General features: G+C 41.4%; 1 protein-coding gene across 1 annotated transcript in view; it reads left to right on the top strand.

Moving 5' to 3' along the window:
* Positions 1 to 24,063, top strand: part of LOC138265051 (mucin-4-like) — a 183,506-nt gene that overhangs the window by 69,652 nt on the left and 89,791 nt on the right. Inside the window, exons 3-4 of the mRNA XM_069212599.1 lie at positions 18,545 to 18,709; positions 22,243 to 22,398. Of these exons, the coding sequence (XP_069068700.1) occupies positions 18,545 to 18,709; positions 22,243 to 22,398 (321 nt within the window). The remainder of the gene's footprint in view (positions 1 to 18,544; positions 18,710 to 22,242; positions 22,399 to 24,063) is intronic.

Below are 24,063 nucleotides of genomic sequence, written 5' to 3'. Positions count from 1 at the left end.
ACAGTCACACAGGTGCATTGTCCAGAGGCCTGTGGAGAGATGGAGCATGGGCAGTTCAAGGATGGACAGGGTGACAATGTGGGACAGTGGGATGACATCAGGTGGTATCCATTGCTGGCGGGGGTCTTGACATCCTACTCTGTCTTCTTGCGAGATCTCAGGGCCCTCTTGCGGGGTGGTTCTTCTCCTGCAGGAGGTGGGGGTCTGGTGGGCTGCTGCTGTGCGGGGGCCTCCTGTCTACTAGCGCCGGCGGAGGTGGTTGGCTGTTCTTGGTCCAGGCTAGTGGCAGGGGCCCTTGGGTGTTGTTCAGTGTCCGCCCTGTTGTTGACGAGGTCCTGCAGCAGCCCTACCATGGTAACCAGGGTGGTGTTGATGGCTCTGATGTCCTCCCTGTACCCCCGATAGTGTTCCTCCTGCAGTACCTGGATCTCCTGGAACCGGGCCAGTACCGTCGCCATCGTCTCCTGGGAGCGGTTGTATGCTCCCATGATGGTGGTGAGGACCTCGTGGAGAGTGGGTTCCCTGGGCCTCTCCTCCCCCCCCTGTCGCACAGCTGCCCTCCGAGTTCCCCTGTTTCCCTGGGCCTCTGCCCCCTGGCCGGTGTGCCCACTACCACTGCCCCCAGGTCCCTGTTGTTGTTGGGGTGGTGGGTTATCCTGGGTGCCCTGTAGTGGTAGACACACCGCAGATTGACGCGCCCTGGAGACAGAGGCATGGGCCCGCTGGGTGGGAGCTGTGCTGGTGTTCCCAGAGGGGTTTGGGTCTGTAGTGGCCTGGGCCTGTGTGAGGGGAACCGACTGTCCAGAGGTCCCCGATGGTCCGGGCTGGTCATCGGTGTCCAGGTCAACAGAGCTGCTGTCATCGCTGACGGCCTCTTGGGTGGGGGGTGTGGAGAATTCTGGCCCCTCCGCCGCGGTGTGTTGACGGTCGGGTCCTGCAGGGGTATGGAGGTATGGTTATAGTTTCAATGTGTGGCATATGAGTGTATCTGTGGGTTCTCGTGTCCCCAAGTGCTGGCATTCGTGTGTGGGGGCTTTGGTGAGGGTGGCTTGTGGGGGGGGATGTGTATATGCATTGGGCATGCTTTGGTGATGGGTGTCCATGCTTAGTGGACGCATGCAGGCCTAGGTTTTGGGATGTGTGGGTTGTGATGGTGAGACATTGGCGGGGAATAGGTGTGCTGGGGGTGGGGGTGAGGATGGTGGTGGGGGTGAGGATGGTGGTGGGGGTGAGGATGGTGGTGGGGGTGAGGGTGAGGGTGGGGGTGAGGATGGGGGTGGGGGTGAGGGTGGGGTTCGAGGATGGGGGTGAGGGTTGGTGTCTGATTTGGCATGCAGGTGGGGGGGAAGCAGTATTGAAGCTTCAACTTTCCAGTATCCATTCCTCCGCCGACTCCTGCGAGGCCGTCAGGATGCAGGATGTTCAAGACTTCCTCCTCCCATGATGTGAATTGTGGGGGTTGAGGTGGGGGTCCTCCGCCAGTCTTCTGCACGGCGATGTTGTGCCTGGATACCATGGAACGCACCTTCCCCCGTAGGTCGTTCCATCGCTTCCTGATGTCTTCCCGATTTCTGGGGTGCTGTCCCACTGCGTTCACCCTGTCGACAATCCTCTGCCATAGCTCCGTCCTCCGGGCAATGCTGGTGTATTGTATCTGTGTGCCGAACAGCTGGGGCTCTACCCGAACGATTTCCTCCACCATGACCCTGAGTTCTTCGTCTGTGAAGCGGGGTTGTCTTTGGGGTGCCATGGGGTGGTGTGTATGATGTGTGGGGTGGAGTATGTGTATTTAAGTGAGTTGAGTGTGGTGGTGTGTGTTGTTTTGTGTGTGGATAGTGTGTGGGTGATGGTGTTGAGTGGCTGTGGCTGTTATTTTTTGGATGCTGGTGTCTCGCTCTTGCCTTCTTTACGAATTTTTTAGCGTAGGGGTTTGTGGGTGATGTGGGTGGGTGTTTTATATTGTATTGTGTGTGTGGGAGTGGTGTGTGTATGTGTATCAGGTGTGTGGGATTCAAATCGTCCAATGTGGCTGAGTTTTGTTCGTTTGTGTGTATTCTGACCGCGGCGGTGTGTCCCGCCAATGGAATACCGCGTTTGAATGACCGCCGCGTGGATACGTGGGTCGTAATGGCATGGGCGTATTTCTGTTGGCGTGACGGTGGAGGTTTTGTCACCTCCACCTTTCCGCCGACCGCTGGTCTGGCGGTCTGTTGTGGCGGTCGGATTTTCGGAGGTTTGCCTTCTGCGGGTCAGAATGACCGTGGCGGGTTTCCGCGACCGCGGCGGGATTATGGAGGATTTCTGACCGGCGGTAGGCGCCTTTTACCGCCGAGGTCAGAATGACCACCTAAGTAACTTAGCACCCAACCTTTACCAGGTAAAGGTTAGACATATAGGTGACTTATAAGTTACTTAAGTGCAGTGGTAAATGGCTGTGAAATAACGTGGACGTTATTTCACTCAGGCTGCAGTGGCAGGCCTGTGTAAGAATTGTCAGAGCTCCCTATGGGTGGCAAAAGAAATGCTGCAGCCCATAGGGATCTCCTGGAACCCCAATACCCTGGGTACCTTAGTACCATATACTAGGGAATTATAAGGGTGTTCCAGTATGCCAATGTAAATTGGTGAAATTGGTCACTAGCCTGTTAGTGACAATTTGGAAAGAAATGAGAGAGCATAACCACTGAGGTTCTGGATAGCAGAGCCTCAGTGAGACAGTTAGTCATAACACAGGTAACACATACAGGGCACACTTATGAGCACTGGGGCCCTGGCTGGCAGGGTCCCAGTGACACATACAACTAAAACAACATATATACAGTGAAATATGGGGGTAACATGCCAGGCAAGATGGTACTTGAGGTAGTTCTCCTCCCAGGCACATCCTTTGTGTTGAGCCCAGGCCAATCAGAGAAGAGCTGAAGTTGGCAACTTTTTAGGTAGCGTGTAAAACTCTTTACCTGAACTAGTTATATTAAATCCAACAATTGTTGTGGGATTTATTATAACAATTAATTAATCAATGTGATACCAAACTTGAGGTATCTGACACTTAAGAGGACTTTGTTAATTAAAATAAAGTCTCCCCGTTTAACCTATGGAAGCCATTCACTACACTGAGGGAAAAACAAATGTGGCTATTTTACCTCACCAGGGCTTATAAAACTATTTTATAAGGTCCCTCCTTATAGTTACATGGCACCCAACCCTAGGGGCAATAGGGCACACCTTAGGGGTGACGCATATGTAAAAATAAGGTAGTTTAAGACTTTGGAAGTACTTTTAATTCCAAAGTCGAATTTGCATTTAACTTTAATTTCAAAGCAGCCAGCAAGGCAGGCCTGCCTTTAAAATGGCACTGGGCACCTCGGCAGTGCACCTATGGGTGCACCACCTATGCTGGGGTCCCTAAACCTACATGCCATAACATATACTAGGGACTTATAGGTAGGTTGACCTAGCCAATTATAATTAGCCTAATGTGCATACTTATTTTAAATAGAGCACAGGCCCTGGGACTGGTTAGCAGTAGCCAGGGCACCATCAGAGTCAGGAAACCACCAGCAAAAGGCAAAAATGGAGGCAAAAAGGTAGGGGGCCTCTGCAATCAGCCCTGTTTTCTCACAACACGTAATTCCTTGTCATGGCTGAGATCACTCGGAACCAGAGTCTGAAAATCAATCATTAATTCAGATTCCCTCTTTCTCAATTGAGCACCCCAATTCCCACCTCTAGGGTTTGCAGTGATTTGTTCAATACCATAAAATACCAACATTGTGCGATCTTTGTAGTGGAATATTTCAAAATGTCTGGCTACTTGATATCTCTGATCACCATGTTTTATGGCTCGCATATGTTCTAAACCCGGCTTTTTTACTGCAAACACTGTGCTCCCCACATATCTCAAGGGGCATGGACACTCTAGTACATAGAGTACATACTAAGTACTGCAGGTTAAAAATTGTCTTATAGGAAGTGTATATCTGTCAATTGTTTTGTATTCCTTTTTTACACAGATGAATTTGCATGCTTTGCAGTGCCCACATGGAAAGAATCCTTGTAATCCAAATTTCTCATCAATGGATTTTATGGTAATGTCGCTGTGTATCAGAGCATCTCGCAATGATCTTGCTTTACGATATGTGATGCTAGGTTTGACTCCTACTTTATTTCCGACTATATTGTCATTTATCAGAATACCCCAATGTTTTGATATGATCTTGCTCACTGTCCCAACATTGCTGTTGCAAGTTAAAATCATTCTTTCTGTAGATTTATCTTTGGGTATGTTATTGTTCGAAAATGTAATCTCATCTCTGGTGACACTATCTCCCTTTCTACAAGCTTCCTGCAACACCCAATTGGGATATCCTCTGTATTTAAATCTCTGTATCATTGTATGTTTTTCAGCTTTAAAATTGTGCTCAGTACTTCACCATAAGGTATACTCCACTTCAGTTTTTTTGGATGTCCACTCATAGCATGTAACAAACTATTACCTGCTGTAGGTGTTCTGAATAGACGAGTTTCCACTTTATTGTGTTGAATTTCAACTACAACATCAGGAAATTTAATATTGGTCTTACTGGTAGTGAGAGTTGTCATTGTTGTTCAAAATCATAACAAACTCTTTTATTTCATCTTCAGAACCTCTTCAAATATTGAACAAATAATCAATGAAACGTAGCCATAAGGCTACTTTATCACAATACATCTTTATCTCATTATTAATGAACACTTGTTCCTCTCACCAGCCTAGGAACAAGTTTGCAAAGCTGGGAGCAAAACAAGTGCCCATCACAGTCCTGAGGATCTGTTGATATAATTTACCATCAAAAAGAAAGATATTGTTCTCTAGACACAATCTCATCATATCTATAATCATATTTGTATGCTCCAGTGACCTGACTGGTCTAGCTCGCAGGAAGGGATAACATGCCTGTAATCCCTGCTCATGGTCTATGACTGAATATAAAGATTTCACATCCATAGTTGCCAAAAGGAAATCCTCTTCCCAATTTATCCCTGTGATTTTTCCTAGAAAATCCTTTGTGCCTTTCACAAAAGAGGGAAGAGTTACCACACAATCTTGAAGAATTTGATCCACATACCGAGATACATTTTCAAAGGCATTATCCCTAGATGGCACTACAGGTCTCCCTGATGTGTTGCTTTTGTTTTTATGGAGTTTGGACTTTACATGTCGTCTGGTCACGCACTCCACCCCTCTTGGGAGCAGGATCAGAAACGAGTGTGACTTTGGAGAAATATATATATCTATATATTTGCAATCAAATTATGGACCCCTTTCCAGATAGGCAATCTATTTCCAGATATGTTCCCAATAAAATGCAAAAAACATTCAAGAACCCTATTCGTTCTAGAGGTCTAATTGATGCTATACAATCCTGATAATTTAGAATTTACCTTTTATTCTCCCACACATAATTCTAAACACTCCTCACTTACTTACAGCTCTAATGCTTACTTACTGCTCAAGTGCGTGCTAAAATTGGTTCTGTATCAGTATGTGACCATGCACCCATATTTATTGATATAGAAACCATATTTCAACCTTACAAGTCAAAGAGATGGCTTTTTAACAATTATTTGTTAAAAGATCAGATTTTTGTGGATACATTTGGAAAATTCCTTAAAGAATATTTAAGGGCATTGCAATTTCATGTTATTTGGGATCCTTTAAAGCTATAGCTAGAGGATTTATTATTGATTATATGGCTGCAAAGAAGGGAAATTTCAAACAGACTCTGCACTTCTTTTATCATCTATTAAAGGTCTTGAATATAAATATTATTCCTCAAATGGTGTTGATACTCTTAAACTTCTCATTCGAGCCAAATTGAACTTTAATAAAAAAGCTACTAAAGAAGCCTATGGCACGTTTTTGAGGATTAATTCCAAATTTTATGGTGGGTGGAATAAATCTGGCAAATTGCTTGCAAATTATCTTAAAGTGAAGTCCCAAATATCAAAAATTTCAAATAAGATAGATGACAGGGGTATTAACCATTTAAAAGATGAGGAGATCTTACAATGTTTTTCAGACTTTTACCAAAATCTTTATACATCTTAATCCTCTCCATCAGAAGCAGCTCTTGATTCCTTTTTCGAATCTCTTCCCCCTCGTCCTGAACAGTCACTTGACTTCTCTTTTTTAGATAAAGACATTTCTTTGCAGGATATCAGGATGGCCTTGACCAAATTACCTAAAGGCAAGGCTCCAGGTCCAGATGGCTTTACAGCAGAATTTTATCTCCACTTCTCTCATATTAATTTTCCTCACTTACATTCATAATATCATCAATTCCTTCACAATGTTGAAGCTCCTGGCACTTTTTCTGAAGCAATGTTTTGCCTCATTCCTAAAAAAAATAAGGACCTATCTCTTGTGCCAATCATCAGCCTATTTCTCTTGTTAATTTAGATTGCAAGATATTTGCGAAGATCTTAGCGCTTCATATAACTCAGATTATTCCTGATATAATCGACACAGAGGAAACTGGTTTTGTTAAAGGCAGATACATAACTGATAATTCCAGAACTTTATTAAATATTATACATTTAGCTTCTCAAAGTTCTGCCTCTTTAGCAGCCATTTCATTGAATGCTGAAAAAGCTTTTGATCTTTTTAACTGGCTTTTTATGATGAGGGCTCCTAAATGGCATGACTTAAGTCTTGGAATAATAAAATATATAAATATTCTTTATTCTTCCCCATCTACTTCCATTTTTTAAATGGCATTCAATCTTCTTATTTTTCCCTCCATCAAGGTACTAGACAGGGTTGTCCAAAGAGAGGAGGCGGCGGCAGCAATATCGAGGGCAGGAGCCCTTTAAAAACTAATCTCGCACTCCCGCCCTGCGGGAAGCGAGTCCAAAGGGAGGAGGCGGCAGCAGCAATATCGAGTGCAGGAGCCCTTTAAAAATAAACTCACGCTCCCGCCCTGCGGGAAGCCCATCCAAAGGGAGGAGGCGGTGGCAGCAATATCGAGGGCAGGAGCCCTTTAAAAAACGAATCTCGCGCTCCCACCCTGCGGGAAGTGCATCCAAAGGGAGGAGGCGGCGGCAGCAATATCGAGGGCAGGAGCCCTTTAAAAACTAATCTCGCGCTCCCGCCCTGCGGGAAGCGCATCCAAAGGGAGGTGGCGGCGGCAGCAATATCGAGGGCAGGAGCCCTTTAAAAATAAACTTGCGCTCCCGCCCTGCGGGAAGCGCGTCCAAAGGGAGGAGGTGGCGGCAGCAATATCGAGGGCAGGAGCCCTTTAAAAAACTAATCTCGCGCTCCCGCCCTGCGGTAAGCGCGTCCAAAGGGAGGAGGCGGCAGCAGCAATATCGAGGGCAGGAGCCCTTTAAAAACTAATCTCGTGCTCCCGCCCTGCGGGAAGCGCGTCCAAAGGGAGGAGGCGGCGGCAGCAATATCGAGGGCAGGAGCCCTTTAAAAACTAATCTTGTGCTTCCCGTCCAAAGGGAGGAGGCGGCGGCAGCAATATCGAGGGCAGGAGCCCTTTAAAACTAAGCTCACGCTCCCGCCCTGCGGGAAGCGCGTCCACAGGGAGGAGGCGGCGGCAGCAATATCGAGGGCAGGAGCCCTTTAAAAATAAACTTGCCCTCCCGCCCCGCGGGACGCGCGCGGGCGGCACCTGGGTCAAGGGCGGGCCCGTCCTGCGCCCGTCAGCGCCTGACAGAGGCTGGGCTGGGCCACCCCCTAACATCTTTATTTTTTGGCAATTACTGGTTTTGCACCTACATATGGTAGGGACGTGCTCTTTCCCAGACTGATCCTCATATGGACCACATTACCCAGCGTGTTATAGGGCCACGAGGAGACGCTTAAGACTTTGAGCTGCAGCTGGTGCCGGCTCTATAGACAGGGGCAGGAGCCCTCTAATATCTCCTTTCTTTGCACTCCCGCTTTGCACTTGTAGCTGGTACCGGCTCTATGGACAGGGGCAGGAGCCCTCTAATAACTCTGTTCTTTGCACTCCCGCTTTGCACTTGTAGCTGGTACCGGCTCTGTGGACAGGAGCAAGAGCCCTCTAATAACTCTGTTCCTTGCACTCCCGCTTTGCACTTGTAGCTGGTACCGGCTTTGTGGACAGGGGCAGGAGCCCTATAATAACTTCTTTCGCGCTCCCGCCTCGTGCCTGCCAGAGCCCGGAGGAGGTTGGGCTGGACTCATTCTGTTGATACTCGGTTTAGTGATTTGCATATATTTTGTCGTGACTAGTTAAGAGTGTTTAATATAGAAACCCCACATACATAATATACATAATGGGGAAAAGAAATCAAAACTAAATAGGGAACGGTATCAATAAAAAAAAACAGAGAAGTGCTAATACGATCACTAATTAGCTCACAGATGCAATGGGAAAAATTTATGAAGAAATTATTAATGCTGAAGCACGTTTAGTGGCAACAAAAAATGTCTTACATGAGGCTATCACTGAAGTGAACACCGAGGCTGTAGGTTTAATCTCTGAATTAAAATCCCCAAAGGAAAAATGATTTTCCTGAGGCCCTTTATTACCTACAGATCTAATAGAAGAAATCGATTCCTTGAACAGTACAGATGACCAAATTCCTTCACCACCAAAGAAAAAAAGAAGTAGCCAGAATACTACTTCTAAGTTTATGCTACCATCTTCACAGTTTTCTAAAGGTAGAAAAATAATAACTGAAACACATGGGGGTCACACAGTATCACTATCACCAGACAAGGATGGTCCCTTACAAAAACGTATGGAAACCCTTTTCAAGAAACTGCATGGCAAGCTAGACCAGATAGAGTCAAAAGTATTGTTAGAATTCAAAGAGATAAAAGAACGTATAACTAAGATAGAAGTAAGTGTTAATTCAATTACTAAAGTGAAAATTTTGTCTCATGGTTGTGACACTATATCAAATGAGAGCCAAGCGGCTGTAGATATAAGGAATAGTGCAATGACAGGGAAAACAGATTCTAACAAAAGAAGTATAGAATATCGGCACCCCATACAGAAAGAAATCCCCCAGTCTAAGGAACCCATGATCAATCATATGGAGCAATTGGATAGAAATCATGGATTCCAGTCCTTGACTAGAAATAGACCTGTGAAAGAGGTATTACAATTACCGCCAGATGCTACACCATATACAATCATTCTTAAAAATGTTCCCAAATTGGGAGCAAACTTTGTTGAGACCTGGGCAGATTTATGGAACAAAGAAGTTGGATGGCAGGGAATATATGTACACATATGTGAAATCTTATATGCAAGAAGAGTTGATTGGGTGGGATATTTGGAGGAAGAAGAGGGAGATTGCATTGTGGTTAATTTTCGTAATCCCCGCTTTGTGGGTCAACTACTAGCGGACTTGGATATAAGACATTGAACTTGCAATTATCTGAGAAAAGAGATTATGGCCGTTCCATTAGGATACTTTTACAGAATGATGAATACTTCAGGCACAAGAGACACAGTGGCCACACGGAAAACACCCAGTAATTTGGAGAGGTATAACAAACCAGAGTGTTCCAATCGATTCACTCCCCTGAGCAACATGGAGGATTTGGATTGACAGCAGGAGGACGTGAGTAGAAAAGAGATCTTGCTACCTGACAAAATACAACCTATTACTGTAGCCCCCATTCTAAAATTTTCAAGCTTTAATGGTGACGCTGAGTCAGATGGGAGGTCCTTAGCAGGAGACTTAATTATACTCATGTCATGGAATATAGCTGGAGTAAAAACGAAAATGGTTGAGAAGGAATGCAGACCATAATAAGCTCATCACATATAATCTGCCTACAAGAGACATGGCACACGGGATCCTTTTTTATTGAAGGATATGCCATATTCTCCACCCCAGCTTCTGCCTCACCTAGCGGTAGGGCAAAGGGAGGATTAGCAATACTGATCTCAACATTGGTATCGTATATATTGGTGAAATCCTCCCTTGATTCCCATTACTATCAGTTTTTATATTTTCAGATAGATGGAATTTTAGGGATTGTTTTAATAAGCTACTACAATAATAAATTTGATGGCACCAACAGAGTAGTGGCATCGACTCTTCAGGAAGATTTACAAACTTTTGTAAAGGATAGAACTTCAAGCTATACAATAATATGGGTCGGAGATTTCAATCTTGGGACATGCCAGAATACTATAGGAAAGATATGTGGATTTGTCGACGATGGGGGGAGCGCACAACCGCACTTTTTGCATAACAATTATGGAATGGCACTGAATGAGATATTATTTAGATATGATTTAGAATTGATGGAACAAGACGGGCTTAAAGGAATGAAGCTCCCATCGTTTATAGGAAGAGGACATTTCTCATTAATTGACCATATATTAATGTCTAAGAGCAATATGGGTATGGTTGAATCCCTGAAGATTGGGCCAACCATCTATAGTGATCATCATCCCTTGTTATTAACTATGAGATTGGCTAAACCCTTTAATATAGGTGAACGATTGGCAACAAATATAGGAATAAGAAGGGAAAATGGTATTGTAATTAAATGGACTGGGGTAAATGTAATAGATGTGATGAAAAAAGTTGTGACACGACACTGTCAATAAATTCTTACATGTACAGAATATAACCAAAGCCCATATGAGATCTTAGGATCCTTTAACCAGCTTAGAAATGCCATTGCAGGAAGCCTAGTGAGAACATTGGGGAACAAAAAGAGTGAAAAAGTGAGGTGGTTTGATCATAATTGTTCATTAGCAAGCCAGGAATTAAAACAAGCCCTGCAGGCTCAACCAAGAAATAGGGAAGAGGTAATTATTAAACGCTCTAACTACAAACATGCACTAATGACGAGGAAGGCACAATTGAGAGCCAGGGCATGGGCTAATCTTGAGCAAGCAACGACATTAAAAGATAGTACTTTATTCTGGAAAACAATTAATCAACCATTCCTAAAAAATAATGATGTACCCCAAATAACAGTACACGTTCCGTCATCAGAATGGCTTTCACATTTTGGCTTAATGTTTAACCCAGATAATCTGACTACTCACACATCGAATATTGGGATAATTGAGATAAAGCCACCTTTTTTAAAACCAGTTAGTATAGGGGAAGTGAAATCTGCTATGGGAAGAAGCTTGAAAGGGAATGCACCAGGCCCTGACGGGGTGCCAGTAGATGCCTATTTGACACACATCGATCTATGGTGCCCTATTTTGACCCAAGTCTTTTTGAGTGTGACAAAGGGATATATTTTAACATCTTGGACTGAAAGCATAATTGTTCCTATTTTCAAAAAGGGAGATAGAGGTGACCCCAAATGCTATCGGCCAATCTCACTTTTAGATACCTCTGTCAAATTGCTGGGAAGAGTACTCCTAGAAAGATTAGAATTATGAGCAACCAAAAACCATATACTCACAGAGGCTCAATTGGGATTCAGGCCTGGGGTTGGTACTCTGGAACAATGTATAAACCTTCATTTAATAATAAGCAAATATACAATAGCAAGGAAGGGTCATATGTTCCTTTGTTTTGCTGATCTTAGCAGTGCTTTTGATTTGGTGAACCATGCTAAGCTGTGGAAAGTTTTAACAGATATGGGCGCACCCTTAAATATATTAAGTTTCTTGGCGCAATTATATAATCATCTAACAGCGCGGGTGAGATATGGAAGAAATGGCGAGTGTGTCCCAGGTTTTAGGATAGAGAGAGGAATACGTCAAGGCTGTGTCTTGGTGCCTCTTCTATTCTCCCTTTATATAAATGGAGTAGATGCCAATTTAAAAAATATGGAAATTGATACCCCTAAAATAGGAGAATGCTCTATGCCAATCCTTTTATATGCAGATGATGCTGTACTGCTGTCACGAACTGCAAATGGGTTGCAGCGGTTAATCGAGGGCTTTGTGGAATTTATGGAAGAAAGAGATATGTTGTTGAATATGAGCAAAACTGTTGTAATGACTTGTGGACAGGGAAAGGTCAGGAAGAAAGCTTTTTTATCAAAGGCTATTAATGTGAAGAGGTGAATGGATTTACATAGCTGGGTATACAGTTTTCTAATATGGGTCATTGGAAACAACATCTAGAAATTATCAAGATGAAGTATGTTAGGACAACTGAGGCTGTTTTTAGATTTTCAAAACAAATTGGCAATAAACCCCTAAGGGAAATGCTGCAAATCTACAAAAGTAAATCATTTAACAGCATTATGTATGGTTCTGCCCTTTGGGGTTCGATGCCCGACATCCGTTCATTACAAGTACTAGAGAATACATTCTTTTGCAGACTACTTGCAGTGCCAAATACTACCTCCACATTTATGGTACACAAGGAGTTGGGTTGCCCTTATGTGGAAGATCTAATATACACCAATGTGTTGTTGGTGTGGCATGGAATTTGGTCTAAAGAAGGGACGCATTTTACCCAAAAGATTATTAAAGATTGCCTTACACTAGAATATTGGGATAGAATTCCATGGTTCGTGCATTTAAAAGATTTGTTGAAAGGTATAAATCTAGTTCCAAATTTGGACAATCCAGGTATTATCCTCCAATTTAGCAAGAAAGAATTGAAAAATCAACTTATGGCATGGAGGGTTAGTGATAGAGAAAATAGAGAATGTATGGCTGAAAATAACGAGGTAATGCCAAATTATTTGCTGAAAGTAGTAAACATCCAGGATAGATTTTATCTGACTCGAATGTGCTTTAGAATGTTGCACATTTTGGTAGCTTTCCCAAAGGTGAGGATTTGGAGTAAAAGCCTACCGAAGTGCCCCTGTGTGGGACAATTTGCACAGTCCACAGTGCACTTTATTATATCTTGTAAATGTTATCACGATATTAGGAAGCAATTTTTAAAACCTTTATTTATTATTAATAAATTATTTTATTGTGGAGAAGATTTTTAACTACTTATGTAAACTGGATACCAATGAGAAATGTGATGCAGTGATAAAATGTATCCTTAATGCCATAGAACAAAGGAAAAAGCTGTCGTACTTAGACAATCTCCGGTATGAGAATGAATAATTCCTCAATTTGTAGTAGAAAGGGTTTTTATTTATTTATTTATTTATCAGTAATGTTTTCTCGAAGTATCTTACTGTATATTTTTATCGTATTAAAGAGATTGTTTATCTTTTATGGAGTAAAATCCTAATACAGATTGATTTGATTTGATTTGATTTGACAGGGTTGTCCATTATCATCATTAATATACATTTTATCTTTGGAACCATTTCTATATTCTTTGAGGCATTCTTCTTCTTATCTTGGTTTTAAATATAAAAAACTGCATATTAAATGTACTGCTTATGCTGATGATATCATCTTATATGTTTATAATCCACAAACATTGTTACCTGTGTTTGCTGAACTATTAAATACATACTCTAACCTTTTGGGATATAAATTAAACTTTAGTAAATCTGAGGTACTTCCCATGAACAAGTATTGTCTTAGATACATGTTTGCAGGAACTGATTACAAATGGAACTCTAACTATATTAAGGCCCGTATTTATACTTCGTTTGCGCCGAATTTGCGTCGTTTTTTTCGACGCAAATTCGGCGCAAAACTAACGCCATATTTATACTTTGGCGTTAGACGCGTCTAGCGCCAAAGTATGGGCAAATAGCGTCATTTTTTGGCGTGAACGCCTTCCTTGCGTTAATGAGATGCAAGGAAGGCGTTCCCGTCTTAAAAAATGACGGCGACGCAAATGCGTGGTATTTATACTCCCGGGCAAAAATCACGCCCGGGAGTGGGCGGGTCAAAAAAACCCGCATTTGCACCACTTTTTAACGCCTGGGTCAGGGCAGGCGTTAAGGGGCCTGTGGGCTCAAAATGAGCCCAGAGGTGCCCTCCCCTGCCCCCAGGGACCCCCCCTGCCACCCTTGCCCACCCCAGGAGGACCCCCAAGGATGGAGGGACCCATCCCAGTGAAGTACAGGTAAGTTCAGGTAAGTATAATTTATTATTTTTTTTTATTTTTTTTGGTGGCATAGGGGGGCCTTATTTGTGCCCCCCTACATGCCACTATGCCCAATGACCATGCCCAGGGGACAGAAGTCTCCTGGGCATGGCCATTGGGCAAGGGGGCATGACTCCTGTCTTTACTAAGACAGGAGTCATTTAAATGGCGTCTGGGCGTCGCAAAAAAATGGCGCAAATCGGGTTGAGGCGATTTTTTTGCCTCAACCTGACTTGCCCCATTTTAAGACGCCCTAACGCCATTTTCCCCCTACGCCGGCGCTGCCTGGTCTACGTGGTTTTTTTCCACGCACACCAGGCAGCGCCGGTCCGCTTGCGCCGGCTAACGCCATTCCATAAATACGGCGCCCGCATGGCGCTTCAGAATGGCGTTAGACGGCGCTAAATTTTTTTACGCTAAACTGCGTTAGCGCAGTTTAGCGTCAAAAAGTATAAATATGGGCCTAAATGTTTAGGGATTAAATACATTTCTTCAATTTTTACAATCCTTCAGATTAATTTTGAGGACCTCCTTCAAAAAATTCATAATATGTTGGATAAGTGGTCTTCCCTTTATCTCTCATGCGGGGTAGGTTAGAATCAATTAAAATGATGATGCTTCTGGTTATTAATTTCTACTTGTCCATGGTTTTGGTTAAAAAACCTTTGAAATGTTTTAAATCTCTTAATAGTTTACTTATGAAGTTTTTATGGAGCAAACAGAAAGCTCACATTTTCTTATTTTTGTTATGCCAACCTAAAGAAATTGGTGGAGTTAATTTTCCTAATCTTTGCCAGTATCACTCTTCATTCTCATTAAACCAAATTTTATATATATTCATCTTATGATGTTTCTCTGTTGATTTGGTACAATTTAGAAGATGGTATGATCTCCCCTTTTCCATTCAAGTCTCTAGCATATGTTTCTCAAGATCCCCGAAGGTTCATATCTCCCACTGTTAAACATTGTGTCTCAGTCACTTCTCCATTTTTTACCAAGCCTTTATCATCATTACTTGCTTTTCTACACTCCTCCATCTGGCATAATAAGAATATTAAGGTATCCAATCATACTCTTTTTTGGAAAGAATGAGTGGGTAAAGGAATCTTACAAGTCAAGCAAAGATTTCAGAACATGCAGCCTCTCTCCTCATCTGAAGTCCAGTATAAATGTAATCTTTCTGCTTCTCACATGCTAAAATATTAGTATTTACAATTATCTACCCTAATGCAGAACTCTTCCCTCACTCCTTCTTCGACTCCCTTGTAATTTCCTTCTTCTACCCTTCTTAAAGCCTCTCTCTTTTACAAATATCTTCATTATCAGCTCCCAGATCGTCCCAAACATAAAATAGAACTTATATGGGAGTCTGATCTGCATTGCTCCTTCTCTGTTCAAACATGGAACAAAAAATCACAATATATCCTGTAATGCTAGCACCACACAAACTATTTACTATTTCTATCATAGACTTTATTTAACTCCTGTCTCTCTCTCTAAATATTATCCAAACATATCTAACCTCTGCTGGTCCTGCTCTAATTCACCAGGTACGTATTTGCATTAATTTTTTCAGTGTCCAGCCACTGCTTCTTTTTGGCGCAAGATATGTAATACAACTGCACTTACATTTAATACTGACTTCCTTTTGAAATAACTAACATTTTCATGGGAAGTTCTTCGCCTGTTTGGATTGGTGTTTGTAAAATGAGCTGATTGGTTGATTTGCTTATTACTTTAGCATTTCAAATCATCACTTCGAACTGGAAGGATACCACTAATATTTCATTTAATGGATGGTGGAGTTTACTTTGTCATCACCATAGACTCAACAGAGCATTGGCTAAATCCACAAGTCAACTTTTTCTAAAAGAATCTTTCTGGTCTCTTTTTACCACATATTTATGTCATTAATCTGCTCAATTTCAAAACAAGCATTTTGACTTCCAACCACCATGAATTACTACTTTATGACAAATTATAGCTTCTAATTGGTTGTTTTATACTGCTATAACTATATTACAAAAAGTATTTTTACTTTAACTAATTACTGTTTCTGGTAAAGCTCATTTTAGTATATTCTTTTTTCTTCTATGTTCCTATTCTTTTCCTTCTCTCTTGCTCTCTTTTTCTTCTGGCTACTTTTATCTTTATCTCTTCTTCTCCTGGAAATATAAAATTTTAAAATTGCAGTTTTTAATAATGTGTGTTTTATACCCATTACTTATTTTATATAGTGGGTTTATACGTATTTCCTGTTTGTTAATCTTTTGCTTATTAAACCTTCCTGTATTATCCTTTGGAGTAAGTTTTACTTCTGTGATAGTATATAGTACCCTGTTTGTTCCCTCCTATTCTTTAATGAAGCATTCTTAAAAACACACACACACACACACACACACACATATATATATATTTTATATATATATATATATGTCTTAATGGTATGTGGGCATAAGAATAGTAAATCCTTACCTCCTTCTGTGCACTTACCTTTTGATATCTGTCCCTCAATATTGTTAAGACAATACTCTGTCTTGCCAATAATCAGGATTCGATATTCCCAGACACATTCTGGAATGTATTGTAACTTAACTGTATGCTTTATGTTTGGCCCCAGTATGTTATGAAGGAATAAACTGTAACTTTACTGTATGATCTATGTATGATCTCTGTATGTTATGATGGAATGAACTGTAACTTGGCTTAGTGCTACTTTGCATTACTTATAGTCAATTTCCAGCGCAAAATAAGTTTCCACCCTTTTTGTGCCTGTATTTAAAATAGAGGATCTGAATAGCTTGCTCTATACTTAAAGAACATCACCAGTATTGTTGAATGCTCTTCTGCTATGGTAATGTTTTTCAAAAGTGTTAGCTTTCTCTTTTGTTAGCTTCCTCCAAGATCCGTTCAATAGAGATGTTGAAAAAACACTGTTGTTGGCTGATCAATGTTTTGGGTGCAATGCCTTTGGCCAAAATGCACAATATTATTATATAGAGAAAAAAGGAAAATGGCTACCGCTTGGTGAGGTGTCTCAAATGCTTGCACTACATTCCTGTTCAGTGATATTTGGATTTACCTTCATATTGTTCATTGATGTAACATAATGTCAGACAGTTCTGATCTTTAGCTGGTTTTCCTTCCAATTTGTGATCCTAACAAAATGGCAGGATGAATTGGTGTGTGACAGTTTGTCTCACCAAGTAACTAAGCATAGTATAATTACTAACAGCTTCATTCTGAGTTTTGCGTTGAAATCACAGGCAAACACCGGGTGAATACTCTTGATGCATGTTATTAGGGTTATTTTTGGTGCTGATTGCTAGATTTCCATCCACTTTTAATTCCAACATTGTTGTCCATGTATAATGTGTTTATCAAGATGCTCAGGATGGTTTGCAGCATATTAACGACCATTTGTAACAGTTGGTCTGAGAGTTAAAGTATAACCTCTACTAGACGCAGGTGAGTATGTGAAAAGCCATGTTTTTCTAACAATTTTCACTTTTGGCAATTTTTGTTTACCAGTGTTTTTGGTATAGGTCTTTTTAAATAATGTTTGTTCAAATATTATTTTGAGAATTATTTACAGGATTTTAGGAGCGGTTTTCAGCTCATAATAAGGTCTTTTTGATAAAGATCTCTGGAGTGATGAAAAAAAGCAGAGTGTATCAGAAATTAACAATTTTTGAGGATTGCAGGTTGATTTTATGATGAAGCCTTTGGAAAGCCTGTCAAAAAAGAGATAGTTTGTCAATGTTCTAGAGGGGATGGGCTTGACTCAGAGATGGAGCCATTACAGTGCAGGGTTTAGACCATTTTAATCTCTTTGATACCATGAATTCCTCTTAACAGGAGTAACATTTTGTGGCCACCATCTTTGTATTATATATACTTTATGCTGTGTTTACTCTGACTTCATTGACCACTGATCTGTTAATGAATTTATGCATGGCCTGAGTGATAATGCCATGGCCTTTCAGATCTAAAATTCATAAAGCATTTTTTTCCACTTTTGTGGTAGACACTATTTCCTCACTGTGTGTGACTGCAAGAAGGCTCATTTCCACACCTGAAGAACTATAGGCCAGACGTACGAAGATGCAATTTTACATTTCTTAAATAGCGACTTCATAGAAATTGCTATTTAAGAAATGCAAAATGCAGTGTACAAAGATACAGATTTCCTAAAAGCGATTCCTACAAAGATTAAGAAATCCCATTGCATTTGAGCCAATGGGTCAGTTTTGCATTTCCTAAGTACTGATTTCTTATTAAGAAATAGGTATTTAGGAAATGCAAAACCAAGGATGGCAATGAGAAAAGGGCCCCTTGGGTCACCCCAAAAACAGGGGTGCACCTGTAGAGCACACGTATGCCTAAAAGGTAGAAATCTCAATTTGTGATTCCTTGAAGGTCTGTGTACATAAGAGAAGGCCGTTTTGCATTTCTTAACGGCCCGAAATACCTAGCCGGACTGTTAAGAAATGCAAAAGGGCTTTGTACATCTGGCCCAATATCCCATGGTCCTGATGTTAATGTGGTGTGGCTAACCAATGTGCTTCTTTTTCAGTTTACAGACAATGGGCAGATCATTTTCCCTTCCTCAGACAATGATGTCTTCTTCCACGTCAACCCACCTCTGGAAGGATTCTCTTCTAAAAGCACTGTGCCAATGATCGCTGTGTTTTGGGATAATACAGATTTCTCCAAAAATTTTGGATCAACATTTTATCAGGTTGGTTTTACATGCAAACAAAAGATACAAACATTCATCCCATAGATGGAATGAGGGGGGGCCATAATGTAGACTACTTATGGGGTGGTTTATATTACGTGCCTCCCTCAGCAGCAGAGTGTTCACAGTGTGTATTGTGTAAGAGTTATTTTTCAAAAGGATTAATGTAATGACGGGTAATACACAAGGAAAAACCAGCATAGAATTCTGACACAGTAAGAATGTATTTACTTAAAGTTTGTCATAGCAGATCTTCTGCCTCAAGACTATGCAAGAGTGGTCATTCCCAATTACTCTATCTTCAATTGGAAAATTCAGTAGGCACACTCTGTCCCTCTAGTTCTAGCTTCTGTGCTGTAACCCCTGCCCTGGGTATAGCTGCTCTCCAGAATCTTGACTCAATCCCAAAGCTGCTTCTGACCTACAAAACAGTTCACTTCTGAACACAGATGCTGCCACTCAATAGCAATGACATGTTTCACTTCATTGGATGTCTACCTCTTTGACAAGATACTGACTTCTCACCTGCTGTTGTGACAAAGACAAGGCAAAGAAAGCAATGTCCTGTAAGGTGGTTTTACTCCATTCTCCTGACCTCCCTTCAGCCTAAGGACAATGTCTCTAATGACAAGAGACCGCTTACCTTTCCTGATGTCACTTCAGATTTGTTTGCATGTCATTAAGGGAGGAATGTGTGTTATGGTATGCATTCATGTGCCTTTAAAAGATTGAGATGTGTTATGCGATGCCTTTGTGTATTCTATTCTGCAAGTCTTATACTAGGCATGGCTACCCGGAATCCTCCCAGCGCTAGAATCATTAATGGCGAAAGTTGTATTATGTAGTGCCTTCAATTGTTGCTAATGTAAGGGCATTTTGATGTTGTGTCTTTGTGTTGATAAGTGAGAAAGATGTAGTTTGTAAGGGCCAGATGTAGCAACCAGTTTGCGACTCGCAAACAGCAAAAATTGCCATTTGCGAGTTGCAAACCGGAGTTTGCTATGCAGAAATGCATTTTGCGAGTCGGGACCGACTCGCAAAATTCATTTCCGACTCATAAATAAGAAGGGGTGTTCCCTTCCTATTTGCGACTCGCAGTGGTATGCAAATGGAGTCGCAGTTACCATCCACTTGAAGTGGATGGTAACCCACTCGCAAATTGGAAGGGGTCCCCATGGGACCCCTTCCCCTTTGTGAATGGACCCCAAAATATTTTTTCAAAGCAGGTAGTGGTCCAAAGGACCACTACCTGCCCTGAAAAAATTCCGAAACAAAAGGTTTCGGATTTTTTTTTTAAGTGCAGCTCGTTTTCCTTTATGGAAAACGGGCTACACTTGAAAAAAAAAAAACTGCTTTATTAACAAGCAGTCACGGACATGGAGGTCTGCTGACAAAAGCAGGCCTCCATGTCAGTGAGTGCCCATAGTCGCTATGGGGCCGCAATTTGCGACCCACCTCATTAATATTAATGAGGTGGGTCTTTGCGACCCCATAGCGACTCGCAGACGTTGTCTGAGACACCTTTCTGCATTGCAAATTGCGAGTTGCAATTTGCGAGTCTCTCGGACTCGCAAATTGCAAGTCGCAATTTGCAAAGTACCTACATCTGGCCCTAAGTCTTTTGTGTGTTAATAAGGGAGGTGGGTATGGTATGTAATGTCTTTGAGGGAGGGAGTTGTGCTATGTTGTGTCCTCAGATACTACTTATTGAGGGAGATGCACCATGGTGTTTTTATGTGAATCTTTAAGGGAGGGATGTGTTATGTTCTGCCTTTGTCTGTGTGTTTGAGAGGGAGCTGTAATGTGTTTTGACTTTAAGTGACCTTTCAGCATTATGTGTTATGTAGTGCATTTGTGTTTTTAAGGAAGGAAGCTGTATGTTCTGCCTCTGTTAGTCAGAGATGTGTGTTTTTTGGAATCTTAAAAGAGTGGCCAGGGCTGAGTGGTTACTTTGAAGGGTTGTAGTCTGTAATATTGCATAAGAAACATCGGTATACCTCAATCTCATTGCAAAATGCTGAGTACAGAAATGTTTTTTTGAAGAACTTATTGGATTTTGGTTTGCCCTTAACATATAGCTATTGTAACACATCATAGTGACAATACATGGAATTGAGTCCTGTTGGTAGCTAAACATCAACTTACACATACATATGTTGCAATAGCAAGGAGAAAAACAAGTTAGTGTTGTGCTTAAAAGTCCATTCCCCTTAATTGGGTACATGTGATGTAACATATGTGATACAGCTGAAAACATACAGAAGGGTGAAGCAAGATCAATCCCACCCAGCCACTGAAAAACACAAAACTCAGAAATGTTGAAAGGTAAGTGTGAACAGCAAAATATGGATGTACTATTCTTAATTCCTTTTCTACGGGGGCAACAATATTAAATCATCACAGTATATTTATGAGGAGTTAGGAGTAAAAAATGTTTAAAAACTATTGAGAATTTTGTTCCTCAATATTTTGGCTGAGATTAAGGTATGATGATATTACCTATGTGATACTTGGGCCCGCACACTTGGAATCAGTGGTCAAGGCTAAGTAGGGAAGCTGGCTCTGCTCCTGGCAGGGAACCAGTGACTTTTTATTTTCTCTGCTTAGAACAGGTGGCTATCGTTTGATGTAGGCCACTGGTGCTTTCTGCCTGTACTTGTTGTATGCCTTTTTAAATTCTGTGAAAGGGCAACTGAACACTGGTGCTGTAGGAACAACATGCACCCAAGCACTATGTAGTGCACAAATGTACAGCATTGTGGATAGTTTGAAAACCATTGATAGTTTGAAATAGCAAATCATACTAGTTTTGTCCGATTTTATTAGAACATTGGAAGGTTGAGGGCTCAAAGGAAGACAATGGAGTGTCTCCAGACTTATAATGGGTGGTCTAAGCCTCCTGCTCCATCATTCCAATATTTGTCTTTCATTTCTCCCTTTTTAATTTAGAAAATTCTACCCTTAATGGGTAGAATGTTCTAATAGGCTTACAGACCTTCTGCTTCGGGTTATACCTGTTGTCAAAGGCTCTTACCTTTGTTATAGTCCCTCACCTACAACTCCGGCCTATAACTCAGGTCCAGGCCTTTAACTATTATAGCCCTCGGCAGAAGGCTACTATTATCAGTAATATTTTTTTACACAGAGCTATATGCAAATCCTAAATTCTGCACCTGCTTTATGTCTCAAGCAGTGCTAAAATTCCTCCAGGTATAGTTTAAATCCTCTGCATTACAGTGAGCAATATTACTGGATACAATAATTGCCTTAAATACATGCCTAATTACTGTTGTATCGACAAAATCGTTATTTATGACATTTCAGGTAGAAGAATAATCCAGTGAGATGGCATAATTAGGCATTTGCGGACCTTCTAAGGCCAAGCAAATGTAGACCACTTGGTTGGGCAACAGTTTAAAGTAGCATGCACACATCACCTTGTTGTGTGCACCACAAATGTGGTTGATATTGTTACATCATCATTAAACTTACAAAGGCTCGTGAGAAGATATCTTTGCTTCTGATTTCCACAGGAGTACATCACGCTGAACTCAAAAACAAACCCTCTGGTCAAAGATGTTGAGGAAAGGATTCGGATGTACATGAAGACCTCATACACAGCTAAGTGGACCCTCAAGGTCACGTGGGACAATGCCCCAGCATTCCCTGCTAAGCCTAAGGACACACAGGTAAGCACTGGACCAGTTGCAAATGTGATGCTGGTGTAATAGTTTTATCAAGCGAGAATGTGTATTAGGCTTTGTAATTTTGATTCTAGAATCTTCTGTCAGTCTGAGGGATCTGACTTAATATGCTTTTAGATATGGGCTTTTAGTATTTTTAAAATCAGAGGCCCAAATTTAAATATTAATTTTCAAGGAACTAGAAAAGTGCACAAACCATCCATCCAGCAATAGGGAGATGTCTGTTGCACCATGAAGTAAGATCGCAGAGCTGCAAGAAATTAGCCTGGAATAACATGCAACAGAGTCATACACCCGCATCTATTTTTGGAATGTTCCCTATTGCGAACCATGGAAAGGGATTTACACATGCCTTTGACAAGGGTAAATGGCTCAATCCAACTATGTCCAGGGTACAAATGGGTCATAGAAGAGTCTGTCAATACCCTCAAGCATGAACATTAGTGGCTGTTCTCAAATTTCCAAGGGATCCATGCCTTAGAACACCAACTCCTACCCCTGAATGTGAGTTTTATTTAACTGCAGCATTACAGTACTGTGGGGTAATAGTGAGTATGAGTAAAAGGGTTCACAAATACATGACCACATTTTAAATACATCCATGTGTGAATTGAGTCACAAGTGTGTGAAATGTGTACTTTAAGCACAAATACCTTTGCCCTTCAGCAGAATCCCATTCAATGAATGGCCATGTAACTAGGCCAAAATCAGGGTAGCATGCTGTCTTTTGTTCGCTTCAAAAATAAATTTGTGGCTATGCTTAGTCTTGATGAAATAGTTGCTTAAGTATATATACTTCAAGAGGATACTGAGAGCAAGGAAACAATGCCCCCCACAACTTTGATTTGAAAAAAGAATGACTTCAGAAATGGTTTATGGTGATGTTGGAAAGTAAGAGTGTCATCATTCATCATGTTGTTCTCCAAGTATCTCCAAACTAAGAGATTCAAAAACTATGGCTTGGAACATGCCAAGGCAGAGAACCCAGTAGTTTGATGATTTCAGCGACTAATGTCCTCCAGTGTTAAAAACTGTGGTGTCAACCACATTACTATAAGTTAGGCTGACTAAATTACAGATTGTCAACAGACAGGTAGTCATGCAGACTTCTACAACTTGACCAACTGTGTGTGACCTTCACATGTGGAAATGTGCATCTCAAAAGTGGTCATTCGGACAGAATCAAGAAAGGTGAAATGGTTTAAAAATAGGTGGCTCAAAGAAAGGCTCTGAATGATTCCGTAGACAAGAAGCTTCCACCAGATATAAATGACAGCTGGACTGCTCATTGGTTCCACTCACTCGGGAGATATGTAACCTTCCATGTTGGTATATATGTCTCTGTTATACATTTCAGCTGGATTGAGTGTTCAAAGTTGCCTTATAATGCTGACAAGTTTACCAACATCATGGCATTAAGGACATGGACCTCCTCTACCACGCGTAGTGCATTAACAGTGGCTGCCATTAATGCCTCTATTCTCCTGAATCTACAGGAATACAGCCCTCCCTGCACACCCATAGCACTGTAACAATCAACCATTGTGAGCTGTTTATAGATTAAAGGGGCCATCTGGTGAATGATCTCATGATATATCTCAAAACTCCAACTCACATTCTCAAACAAGACAATATGTTAGAATGCCTTCT

This window comes from Pleurodeles waltl, chromosome 11 (genome assembly GCF_031143425.1).
Source record: "Pleurodeles waltl isolate 20211129_DDA chromosome 11, aPleWal1.hap1.20221129, whole genome shotgun sequence".
NCBI classification, from domain to species: domain Eukaryota; kingdom Metazoa; phylum Chordata; class Amphibia; order Caudata; family Salamandridae; genus Pleurodeles; species Pleurodeles waltl.
The sequence above is the reverse complement of the archived record's forward strand: the minus strand, read 5'-3'. Positions and strand labels throughout refer to the sequence as shown.